We start from the raw sequence: 12,789 nt of genomic DNA, 5'->3' as shown, positions 1-12,789 counted from the left end.
CTTGGAATCCAATGCTTGATGAGGGCATCGGTTTTGAATATATACGGTGGTATTTGCAACGTCGACCCATAGAAACTTCGGAAGTCTTTGATCATGGAACAAACAATTTCCAAAATCGCATGGTTCTTCCTTTCCGCCACACCATTCTGCTTAAGAGTGTATGGTATAGTGGTCTCCCTCTTAATGCCATCCTCTTTGCAAAAGTCATGGAACTCATGGGATTCATACTCAGTCCCATTATCAGTCCTTAAGATCTTGGTCCTTTTCCCGGTTTAATTCTCGATTAAGGCTTTGAAGTGACGGAACCAGGAGAACACTTCATCCTTCTTTTTCGAGAAGTATATCCATGTCTTGCGAGAATAGTCATTTGTAAAAGTGAGATAATATAAATATCCTCCTAAAGAGTTCACAGTCATCATACCAGATATGTCAGAGTGAACCAATTGTAAAATGTCAGAGGTCTTGCTATGGCTTGAGGGGAATGGTCCCCTTTTGAGCTTTCCTTCGGCACACCCCGGACATACACCTTCTTGCTCCACTTTAAATTCGGGCATCCCGATCACCATTTGTCTCACATCGGGTAGAACCTTATAGTGAAGGTGGGCAAACCTCCAGTGCCATAATTCAGACTGAAGAGTTGTGTTGCAAGACATGACTCCCAACGGACTTCCTCCAACTTGATATAGAGAGTCAACTCGAAACCCAAGAGTGAAAGCATCTTTAAAATTCTTTTTCCATACGCGTACCTTGCCATCGATGAAGGCCACCTTGTAGCCTTTGTCTTCCATCGCCGAAATGGACAACAGGTTCTTCTTGAGATCAGGTACATATAAGATTTCTTGCAAATGAATTGTGTTACCCTGATTTAATTGAAGAGTAACATTTCCTACACCCTTCATGAGATAGGTGGAGTTGTCTCCAAGAATAATCTCCAGGTTGGTCTCCTTCTCTATCAGATTAGAGAGAGCTTCCTTGTAACTAGTGAAGTGCCTTGAGGCACCACTATCAATAAGCCAATTGCCTAACGAGTCCGGAGGAGAAGTAGTAGAGAGGGCCGATATTAGATAATATTCATCTTGCTTATTGTTAACAACATTAGATTCATACCTGGAGTTTCTTGCCTTCTTGGAGGGTTGACCACTTCCTTGATTTCTGACATTCCTCTTTCCTTTGCCATTGAACCTGCCATTCCTTTGATTGTGGTTGGAATTGCCCTGGGAGTGATTTTGATCATCGTCATGAGATGTGTCTTTTCTATTTGGACACTCCCTCGCATAGTGGCTGAATTTGTTGCAAACGAAACATCTTCCCTTCCTTCCACCTTTCGATCCGGCCTTTCCTTTGGATTTAGACCTGGAATTATTTCTCCTTTTAGCATGAGAGGAGAAAGCAGTGGGGTTGCCTTTAAATGCATGCATTTCCTGCTCTTCCATCCTAGTCTCTTCTTGAATGCATCTTGCCATCAATTCCTCAAATCCTGGAATTACATTATTGTTGAGAAGAGTGGTTCTAAATACATACCATTCAGATGGGAGCCCTCCAAGAGTTGTGATAGTCAATTCCCTGTCAGGAGTGACTTCCCCAATCGATAGAGATCATTCTTGATCTTGGTGATCCTTAAGAAGTAGGATTTCATATTCTCATCTTTGCCCTTCTTAATTTCCTTCAGCTTATTTTTGAGGAATAAAACTTGATTTGCATCACTAACTTTAAACAAGTTTACCAATCTATCGTAGATCTCCTTGGAGGTGTTCAGCTCGGAAAGATAGGCCACTAGAAGCTTGTCAATAGAATCCTGAACGATCTTCTTTGCTTTGACTTCACCCTTTGTCCACTTGTTCCTTGCAGCAACCAGTGCATTTGATGGAGGTTCAGTAATTGTGCCTTTCACATAGTCCAACACTTCCTTCTCTTCCTATGTTAGATCGAGAGACATCTTCCATCCGTGATAGTCAGACTTCTCATGGAGCTTGTCTTCGGCGGGGAAGTGTGATGAGGAATCCATGAAGTCTTAAGACTTTTTCCAACAGTCTTCAGTGGTTGCTATTGCTCTTGCTCTTGCTTGGGCTTTATCTTCACCTCAGCTCTGATACCATGTTAAGTTATGGTATGTTCTATGCTTAGTGCAATTTACTTCAATTTCTTCTTATTAGCCCAATGTCAATTTCATTGTTTAGCAATCACATTAACATAAAGTAAAATGCTGATAGAACATAAATAAATCGACAGAAGACAAGCGAACACAAGAGACACCAGATGTGGCGGCTAGCTAGGGACAAACCCCAATGTGGGGAAACCCTTTGATCAATTTTCTATAATCTTCAATAATTCAGCACAGAGAGAGAGATAGTACAATATCACAAGTCTGATATTTTATATCAGCAATAATAAATCAGCAACCAGCAAAGTCAAAGCTAGTCAAACAGCCCCGGATTGACCTCTAGTCAACTTTGAAGAACTCGGTCTTCAACAGCAAACTTCAACAGCCCAAAACAACCCTCAGTCAATGGTCAAAACAGCAGTCAAAACTCAGCAGCGTGCGGTCAGCCCTAACCAGTCAACGCTGGTCAACGCAACACCCAAACAGCATGTGCAGGTCAACGCTGGGTCAATGCACTCTTTAACAGCCCTGCACTTGGTCAATGCAGCCCTAGAAAGGTCAACGCTGCCCAGAAATTCAACGCTGCCCAGAAATTCAACGCTGCCCTAGAATCAGTCAACGCTGCCCTAAAACAGAAAATCTGCCCTTCCTCTTGCACGTGTGAGAGAATCTGCTCCTACGCTGGCCCAATGAGATGAAGAGAGAGGAAATGAGTGTTTAGATGATGTGAAATAATGCCTCAAGGTCTCTTCTATTTATATGCCATGTTGGGGTTTAGCTGGGGGCATGCAACACAATTTTACTTGCTGGCCGACCTTGACAAATTGTCAAGAAATACAAATAAATTCATATCTCCATAAATACATGTCGGAATCGGATGATCATTAGATCAATCCTACACCTCTCGACGAGAGGAATCCAAGAAAAATATCAGCTGCCATAAATAAGATGACCCATATGGAGTTTGGCCCTACTTGCCCATTTTAACAATTATCTAGATATTATTCAAGAAATCAAAACATCATATTAAATCAAATCATACCTTACGAGATGGCTCTTCATTATGACATCTTCTTGTAGGTATCAACATCCTGCACACATATTGACACCTCTCTCAAAGATATCCATTGTCAAGGGCCTTCATCTTTTCCAAACTTTCATTAGAGTCTTCATATCTTTCCTGGAGATTTCCTAGTCAAATCTTGGTCTTTATTTTTATTTTTTATGTTTTATTATTATTATTATTATTATATTTTGGATGTTGATTGCCTTTATCATGGTCGCATATCTTACAATCTCTTCTTTCCTTACACATTCCATTCCTAGTAGTTTTCAATTAGACTTTCTTCATTATAGTCAACCACCTCATACTTCATATGAGGACATATTATGTTCATTTCATCTAGTGTGACTTATGCCTTCCTGCATCCTTTCAGAGGAGGAGATCCTTTTTCTTCTTGATCATGCTTCTTAAGGTAGAAGCAATGATCCATGTTACCTACAACCATATGACATTATAATACTAAACACAAGCATACATACCTTATTTTTACCTTCAAGTCATCGAGGCTTCTTCCAACAGCTTCCTTGATTGAAGAGATCTTCAATCCCTTGATCTGCTTCATGTCATCGCATCATTGTCTCATGGATTCCATAAGTTGGAGTTCCAGTGGAAACACTTGCTTCCTCTCTAGATTAGTGAACCCTACGATGAGGATTCCATCAGAGAATTTTGAGGATCTTGTATATCCCTAACTGGTTAATGTTTCTTTTTTGACTTGATGTACGACGAGCCTTGTCCTAGATGACTTCTTCCTTTCCTTCAATGTCCACTAAGGTTTCTAAGAGCTATATCCTTCATGTTTTCTCTATCGTGGGCTTTGTCCTTCATGATTCCCATGGAGATGTCACGAGTTCTTGTTTCTGATGCTTTCATGATGCCACGATGCATCTTATCATCATTGTCATATCTTATAGTAGAAGCTTATGATCCTTTTGTGAAGGATACCATCTTACTCATGAGAGATTTGTTACTCCCTCTTTCCATGGCCCTTTTCTTCAGCTTCCTCCATATGTCCAATGATATGAGCTTCCATAATATTTGCTATACCTATTCTGCTTTGTTTGAGGACCAAAATTCCCTTTCCTTTCTGCATATGATTTAGTCCTTTACCCTTCAATACTTTTGCCATCAACTTGTCTTTTTTTATTTAGCATAGAGACCATAAGTTGTCGAATGAGGTAACCTTCTTATCCCATGGATTATGGATATTTGTTACCTCGATTATCTGTTAGTGCATTATGGTTATCTTCCTTTTTAAGTCTTGTAGATGGAAGATATCCTACATCCTTTGATACCCTTTACTTTCATGTGGCCTTCGTTGCATCTTTAGAGAATGAGTTTATCATCTACATCACTTTGATGTCTCCAATATTGCTATGTGAGGGGATCTTTCATAAGCATCCCTTTACATAAATTCAGAGGAGACCTATTGATATGTTTAATGACTTCTGCTTCTTAGAGGACTATGACTATTCTTCTTCTTCATGCAAGGAATCTTGATGACCCATCAACTTATATATGTCCTTGCAATTCATGAAATCATTTAACCAAATTTATAAATTGAAAAGATACTTGTCATGTGAAGATGAAATCTTCACCTTGATCATGTTGATGATGGTTGAAGAAGATATATGAGGGCTTCTTCTTGGATGATCTTCTTTCAGGTGAGAAAGCCTTTCCTTAATAGAAAAGGTTGCTCTCTTTTGATGATTTGCTGCTTCCTCGGATGGTCTTCTTTTAGGGCAGGGAGATGATCCTTGCTTGATTTCATAATCTTGGAGATGACAGTGCCTTCTTGCCTTCAATATGCCTTCTTTTGTAGTGTAGATCAAGACTGTTTGGTGTCAATCTGTTCCAAGATGAGGTCTTGCTTTGTAGACAACTTTTATGAGGGTCTTGGTGGCCTTTTGATGCTGACTTGTGAACACAAAAGCTCTTGCTGTTGTAGATTGTCTTCTAGATTGCATAGACAAAAACCTTTGCTATTGTAGACTGCTGTAGTAGATTGATCTCTCAATTCCTTCAACTTGATTTGATGCTCTTCTTGAAAACTGTTCCTTGTATGTCTCTTTTTGCTGCCCTTCCTTTAACTTCAGCACCTTAGCTCTGATTCCATGTTTAAGAATCTAGGGCAGAGGTAGTAATGTGATTCTTCTTTTCATGATAACTATTTGTGAGGTGTTTTTCAATTTTCCTTCTTATTCCAATATTGACCTATTGTTATTATAGTGTGTCTTCGTTAGTTCATCAAATAGCTACCAAAACAAAGAGACAGGAACACAAGATGTTGGCATTCTGCCAGGGCCAAAACCTCTCCCTCTTGGAGAGGAGAACCCGCACAAAATTCTTCTATTAGAGATTCCAATTGACAAATACCAAGACCATGACCCTTGACCTACTAGGCCACTCCAAGACCAAGACATTCCAATTGAGGAATACCAAGACCATGACCCTTGACCTACTAGGCCACTCCAAGACCAAGACACCAATCCTCTTCTTTAACACTGCTGAGATCATCATCATTGCTACACTATCAAGATCTTCATCGCTGCAACATTATTGCTGTGCTTTCACCGAGGTCTTCACCATACCACTAAGATCTCCATAAGGTCTGCTCCTAGACTCACAAAGATCATGACTGTCTCACCATAGCTTTTCCTTCACCGAAATCATAACTGCACTCTTACTGAGGTTATCATCATGTCAACGAGATCTCTACCTTGTCTTCGCCATGACTTTGATAAAATGTCTTCATCAATGCACCGAGATCTGCATCATGACCTTATTTTGACTAGGATTATAACCGAGATCTTCATCTTCATTAGGATCATGATTGATATCATGATTATAGTGATGACTGTGTCTATGATATATATGCTTCACCGAGATCCTTATGAATGCCGAGACTATTACTGTGACCCTATAACTAGGCCGAGACAACAAAGAGATATGCGAGGACTTCACTGTAACTATCACCGAGACTGCACCTTACTGTCCTGTTCCCATCCGATGTTTTGTCCTGCACCCATCCGAGATTTCAGAGTCTTATCCAAGATTTTTGTTCTTGCTCTTTTGCGCATACCCTAACGGGGTATATATATGTTAAGATTTGGGTATGTTCTATGCTAGAGCAATTTACTTAAATTTTCACAGTGAGCAATCACATCAGCATTAAAGTAAACTGCAAATAAAACATAAATATAAATCGCAGAAGACAAGCCAAGACAAGAGGACACAAGATGTGGCGCTAGCTAGGGACAAACCCCACAATGTGGGGAAACCCTTGATCAATTCTTCTTTTATGTTCTTCAAAGTTCAGTAGAGAAAGTGAGAGAGATAGTACATTTACGATATAAGTCAACACTTTGACTTAACTAGATCTGAGCATAGATCATTTTCTATAACGATGAGATCAGTTAAAGACATTCTGCTTCAACTGATTCTCCAAGGTGACAATTTCACCTATCGTAGTGCTGCCTCTCGTTCATCATCTTCATGCTGCTCATCATGCTGCATCTTCCATGGTCTTATTCATCATCAAGCTGCCCATGCTCATATCATTATGCTGTGCTGCACCCAAATATCACTGAGCTGTTCTCAACATCATGGATCTGCACCCATCTGATGTATACTCAATGACTGTTATGCTGCTCTCATCATACAACATCACATTGCTACCCCAAATCAACAAGTATGCTGAGAATGACAGATCCGGCCTTCTCATTGTAATATACTCGTATGCCGAGTTAGTACTACTATAGGGTTTCATAGATCTTCTTTGTCACAGGAATACGTTGATTACATGTGCCAAGAATTTCCTCGTCGAATCCTTATTTCATCATAGAGTCATAGCAAGACAGTAATACGTGATGCCCTTAGACAAGTTCTGTTGCTCCTTCCAGCAGCTTCAAGCTTTGACTACGGCTCCATGTCTGCGGTCTCATTACAGCGATTCCTCTTCTGTGAAATCTCAGAACCATTCGAATATTTTCATGCGTGAGATCTGTGCCTTTATGGCTGCGTGAACAGGTCTTCTGGACAACGTGTCACTGCATTCATAACTGTTCCATTGACTACGTGTTTTGAGCAGCGTATGACCCTTGACTATGTTCACAACTTGACTGCGTGTTCTGGGCAGCGTATGACCCTACAACATGACTGCGTGTTCTACTGTGGCGTCCCTCTCCATCACTACAGCTTTCTGTGGCTTGACTCTTCATCACTGTGGCCTCATGAACCTGCGTATAGAGTCTTCAAGTATAGACTGCTATGCGAGTGTGCCGAGGCCATTGCCTATACAGATCCGAATGTTGTTATACCATAACTGGACCGTAGCTTGACTACGTGCTTCACTGCGGCTTTCATATTATTACTGCAGCTACCATACTTCTATGCCTGCGGCTCTACTACGACCACTTCTTACTGCGGCTACCTGTTTCCTGTGGCTACCATTTATTTGACAGCAATTATGACTGCGGCTGTTCCATGTCATCTTGAATTGCGTGTAAGGAGATTCTCTACCCTGCATATAGATGTCATGAACAACGTATCCCATTACAGCATATTAGAGTCTGTGCGTATATTGTTGCGTATGATTACAGCATATCCCATTATATCCTATGAATGTTTGTGTGTATATTGCTAGGGAATCATCCATGTATAAGCTAGGGCATCATCCAATGTATCTTTTTGTGTGTCTCTCCTTCACCAAAAACCCAAGACGTGGTGAGGAGGAAATCACATGAAGAGTGTGTCTCTAATGACTCCAAATCCTCTCTTATTTATACTAAAAACGTAGAGGTTGAATAGACACGTCGGTTGGGGTTCTGAGCCTACATAAGATGCTGGCCAACTTAACAATTTGTCCATAACATAAATAAATTCATATCTCCATAAATACTTATTGAAATCGGATGATCTTTAGATCAATCCTACACCTCTCGATGAGAGGGATCCAATAAAAATATCAGCTGTCATAAATAAGATGACCCACATGGAGTTTGGCCCTAGTTGCCAATTTAACAATACAGTGATTATGCTTCCATAAATAAGCCGGCATAAGTGTGAACCGTTGTGTCTTTAATTGAGCTGACATGACTGTCCTTTTAATTCACTTGTAGGCTGACATGATTCAGATTTACATCGTTTTCCTGGCAGTCTTCTTCTTTGGAGGATGGTGCTTGTCTTGGAGGGCTACTTGACACTAGGTTGACCCATATTCATGCTCAAGAAGAGCTCTTTAACATGACTTTGATTCTTTGACTGTCCTAGAGCTATGGAATGAGCAAGAAACTCATTCGATTAATTTACAAAAATAATATTTCTTTTTCTTGACAAGTACAAAGATCAAAATTACATTTACGAATACCGAACCTAGTTACACTTTTCTTCAACAGGGTGGAGTATGAGATGCTTGTTATGGAGGAGGCACCTGGTTGGTTGAGTAGCAGTAGCTGCAGCATAGGATGCAAAGGTGGAGGAGGGCATAGGACCACTTTGACAACACAGAGGGTGATGTGGCAGCCTCATCATCACCTTCTGTATAGATTGATTCCCCCACACCCACTAGTTGTCGCCTACACCTACACCAGGGTGCAGGACCTTCTAGTGGCAAACGAGGCATGATCTCTTTTAATAAAAGGAGGGAATTGATAGCTAGTTGCTAGATTTGTCATTGTAGAAATTAGATGGCTCATGATGTTGAGAATCAAGATACATTATATATATTTGATGTCATTTTGTTTTGGTCGTCCTCTTTTGAGTCTTGATTGGATAACTATGAGGGTTCAGATTCAATATTGATTTTGATGTATCATTCTTTTTTGTTTTGGCATTGATTACATCATACATATTAGTGTTTTTTTTCCATCTTTATGTGCCAGTGTGTTTATTTGATGTCGTTGTTAGTTTATATGTTTAAAAAATCGAAAAAAAATGAATTTGTTTTAGTGCTTGCCACAATATACCCATTTCTGCCCCTTTCTTTGTTGATTATTGTGATGCTGATGTTTCTGGACCCTTGACGAATTATTTTCAATGCTGATGTTTTCATCAATGCACAAAACCCAACTGAGCATGGGTGCATCAAGGTAGTCATGTGTGGAAGTCCAACAGCAAGTATAGATTTTCTTCTCTTTGCCTCTTCATCTTCCTTTGTAGACGTGTATTTTAGGATATATGAACATCCAGGAAACAAATCATTTCCTACTCCCTTGATAGGTCATTATGCACCTACCTAAGATTTCAAACAGGTTTGTGGTTGGTGATAGTTGTTAGTGGATTGATAGTTGTGTTGTAAGCTTCATGCCGTTCATATTTCTCTGTAAAGTCCCATCTTATTAAATTTGAAGTGAAATTGTTGTCAAATCTATCACACCAATGGGTGTGATTGATCTATGAATTTATTTTTGTTTTTGTTTGATATGCATAAGTATCTATCACACCATAATATGTTGAGCTCATCGTAGCTGTTTCTGTGATTTCGTTAATTCTACTAGCACATGGTTAGATCAAGGAGTACACTGAACAGTTAGGGAAGTTAATTTATAGGGTAAATACGTCATGAAAGAGAAACACGTTTTTGCATTGACTTGTGGCTGGGTGGAGGTGGATTAGTCATTTCGTCTGAGGATATGAAAACTTGTGGGACTATGTAGTGCACCTTTGGAAGCTGAATCTAAAGAGTGAAGTCGTGTACTGATCAAATGTGGATGAACTTGTGGACCACAGGGTTTTTAGCCATTGTAGCAATGATATACTCCACTGGATATCTTTACCAGGTGTCTGAGATACAATATAAGTTTCATTGCTGCTAAATTAAAGGCCAAGTTTGTGACATTTTGTTACATTCATTTACTAGTACGAGTCGAGGTTTATTACAGGGCAGTTATTTGGCAAACCTTACCAAGAGTTGGTATATGATTATGTATGCTTTCTTTAGCATCTGACTGATAATAATCAAGGGCTATTTACTTAATGCTAGAAAGACATATATTAGAAAGGAATGTGTAGGTTTTTGGAAATGAAATCTTTTGGCAGTATTCGGGCACTAAATATTATATATGTCGTGTTTGTTAATGTCTTAATAAAACTGTAGATGCTGCCAGAGTGCTGAGGAACAGTGGAGATCAATAAAGTACCTTTTCAACCATGAGGTTTAAGTAATACCCGTTCTGTGGGGCTTATTGGGCAATAATACCTGCAGGCGAGGACCATTGATATTGTCAAATTATTATTAGACATTGGTTGATAGATTACTGCCCTTCTTTGTCAATTATGGCAGACAAAAAGATCTGGAGCCGGAGTTCCAAATGCTAAGGTGAAAATGTAACCCAGTGCTTTTTCTCGTGATTGATTGGCTGTCTAGTGCCAATCTCCACAAGAAGCAACAGTCACTGGTGGTTATACTGGATTTCATGGTGCACTGGAGGTAAGGATGTCATGATGGTTTATAACCATGCACTGCACCACTGTCCCAACAATGAAGATTGGCCCCTTACACATTGTTCCCTTAGATTGACAGTTTCACCTACTTTCTTGTAATGATTTATTATTATTATTTTGATGATTGAATACCAATATTTACCAACATTCTGAAGCTACAAGTGCTAGATGGTAGACCCGTAATAAAAGGTTCTTCCAAAATTGTAAACTTAGCTGTGTTTTAATTCAGTTTCGTAATTCCTTAGCGATTATTCAGGTGGAAATCCACTGGTCCCGTTTTGTATTCTGCCGGAAGGGGCAACTTAGCTGGAAGAAGTGATGCACCGCAGCAAACAGGTAAATTATGACTTACGACAAGCAATGTGTTTGTGGTCTCGACTTCTAATCTGTTGGATGGATGACCTTACTTTGCATAGCTTGTTTTTTTTAGCTGGTGAAAACTGGAAGGGACAAGTAATATGATACATAATAGCATATAATTTTATCATGGGTCTTTGCATTCTACATTGTAACATCCCTGCATGTAAAACAGTAAAAGTGTGAATGTTGTGTCGAGTAACCATGCGGGAGTGCAGTTCTTTGAGCAATATATTAGATCTATTTCTTTGTGGTTTCTTATCTGGTTTGCTGTCTGGCAGGTGGAATTACAAGTATTAATCCAGTCGATTGTCAAACAATGTCTACAAAGAACATGAGTAACTGGATAAGTGCAGATTCGGAAGAAGAAGGAAATGAAGGTGAACCCGATTTATTTGTTCAATCAACACCACCACGGAATATCCGTTGAAATGGATGAGATTACCTTTTGTTCTTTAAATTTACCAACCCAAAGCTGGAGTTTGCATGCTCTTATAATAATGAGTCAAGATTTCAAGTCTTCTCAAACCTTTGCTGTACTGAGTTTGATGGTGGAAATTCATAGCATGGAAGGCTGCTTTCGTTATGATGGGAGTTCAGTTGTGTAGAGATTCCAATAATGTTTGCTAAATAGCTTTTATATTTATAATGGTCAATATATAATTGTCTTGTCATTCAAGATTGTTGGTAACAAGGCTGTATAGCTAGCGTTCCTTGCCGCTTAGTTTAATTATTGAGTTTTGAAAGGCATGAACCAGCTCCCACATTTGAATAAAGGTTAGAGAGTAGCTACTTTCACTTAGTTTAAACATAGTTAAATTAGAGTAAAAAACAATAAAAACAAACGAATTTATATTAATAAAAATTACAATTAAAATAGAAAGATAATTCATGATTGCATTATCTTTGGCTAGGCAAAGATAATAAGAACTCTATTTGTAGATGGTTTTTTTATAAACTTTATTATCATATTTGTTCATTTTAATCTATTATTTGTATGGAAAATTTATTTTTTCGACAAAAGGTACAACTACCTTCTAGAAACGCTCTCATGGGAAAAAACAGATGTGTGGTGTTAGATTAAAATATAGTTAAATTAACTTAGTTTAAATATAGTTAAATTAAAATATATGTTAAGAGAGTGGTGGAAAATTGAGTCTACCTAGCCAAATGTGAGACAAATATCACCTAGTTCGTGACTAAGGGAGCTTGAATTACTCCAACAAATACATGGTTTTGAATTAACCTTTCCAACTTCAAGTGAATGTGTATATGTGGTTTTATTATATTAAATAATTAGATAAATATTGTTTAGATAATGGTTAAATAAAGTTTAAATGTTAAATAATTGAATGTGTTGGATTTAAAAACTATTCTATAATGCTATTCCACATTACACATTGATGAAGACTAGGTCATGATGTACGTACTAGATTATAATTCAAATCAATGGAATAAGGCTCTCCTTTCAAATTCTAGTTTATGGTTATGATATATTTAATTTTGTTGTTTATTTATTCTATAAAATGACTATTCTTTGATTGGATAAGTTATTTCACCTATTGGTTAGAATGATATTATTAGAGATAATGGTTATCAATTAACTCTTTATGTGGTGATTTTGGTATGGCGATCAATGGTCTATAATATTGATTGTTTGGTAAGGATGCGTTTTAGGATGGACATTGATCATGTTAGCTATATTAATTAAATCCATAGACAACCATTGATGGTTGGGTATAATGCGGGTGAAACATCTCCCATCAAGGGGATTGAAAATGTTAGCACCTAGATAACAATGAACCTCTTATTGAACATCGATATG

The 12,789-nt window shown here is 38.5% G+C and overlaps 1 protein-coding gene across 1 annotated transcript in view; it reads left to right on the top strand.

Moving 5' to 3' along the window:
• Window positions 1-11,943, top strand: part of RAD9 (cell cycle checkpoint control protein family) — a 98,005-nt gene extending 86,062 nt beyond the window's left edge. The window contains exons 8-9 of the mRNA XM_089398165.1: window positions 10,864-10,943; window positions 11,246-11,943. Of these exons, the coding sequence (XP_089254291.1) occupies window positions 10,864-10,943; window positions 11,246-11,394 (229 nt within the window). The 3' untranslated portion in view covers window positions 11,395-11,943. The remainder of the gene's footprint in view (window positions 1-10,863; window positions 10,944-11,245) is intronic.
• Window positions 11,944-12,789: the final 846 nt, after the last annotated feature.

The sequence above is a fragment of the Pinus tabuliformis genome, chromosome 1_2, assembly GCF_031772625.1.
Source record: "Pinus tabuliformis cultivar Carrire ecotype Pingquan chromosome 1_2, CPIR1, whole genome shotgun sequence".
Taxonomy (NCBI): Eukaryota; Viridiplantae; Streptophyta; class Pinopsida; order Pinales; family Pinaceae; genus Pinus; species Pinus tabuliformis.
The sequence above is the reverse complement of the archived record's forward strand: the minus strand, read 5'-3'. Positions and strand labels throughout refer to the sequence as shown.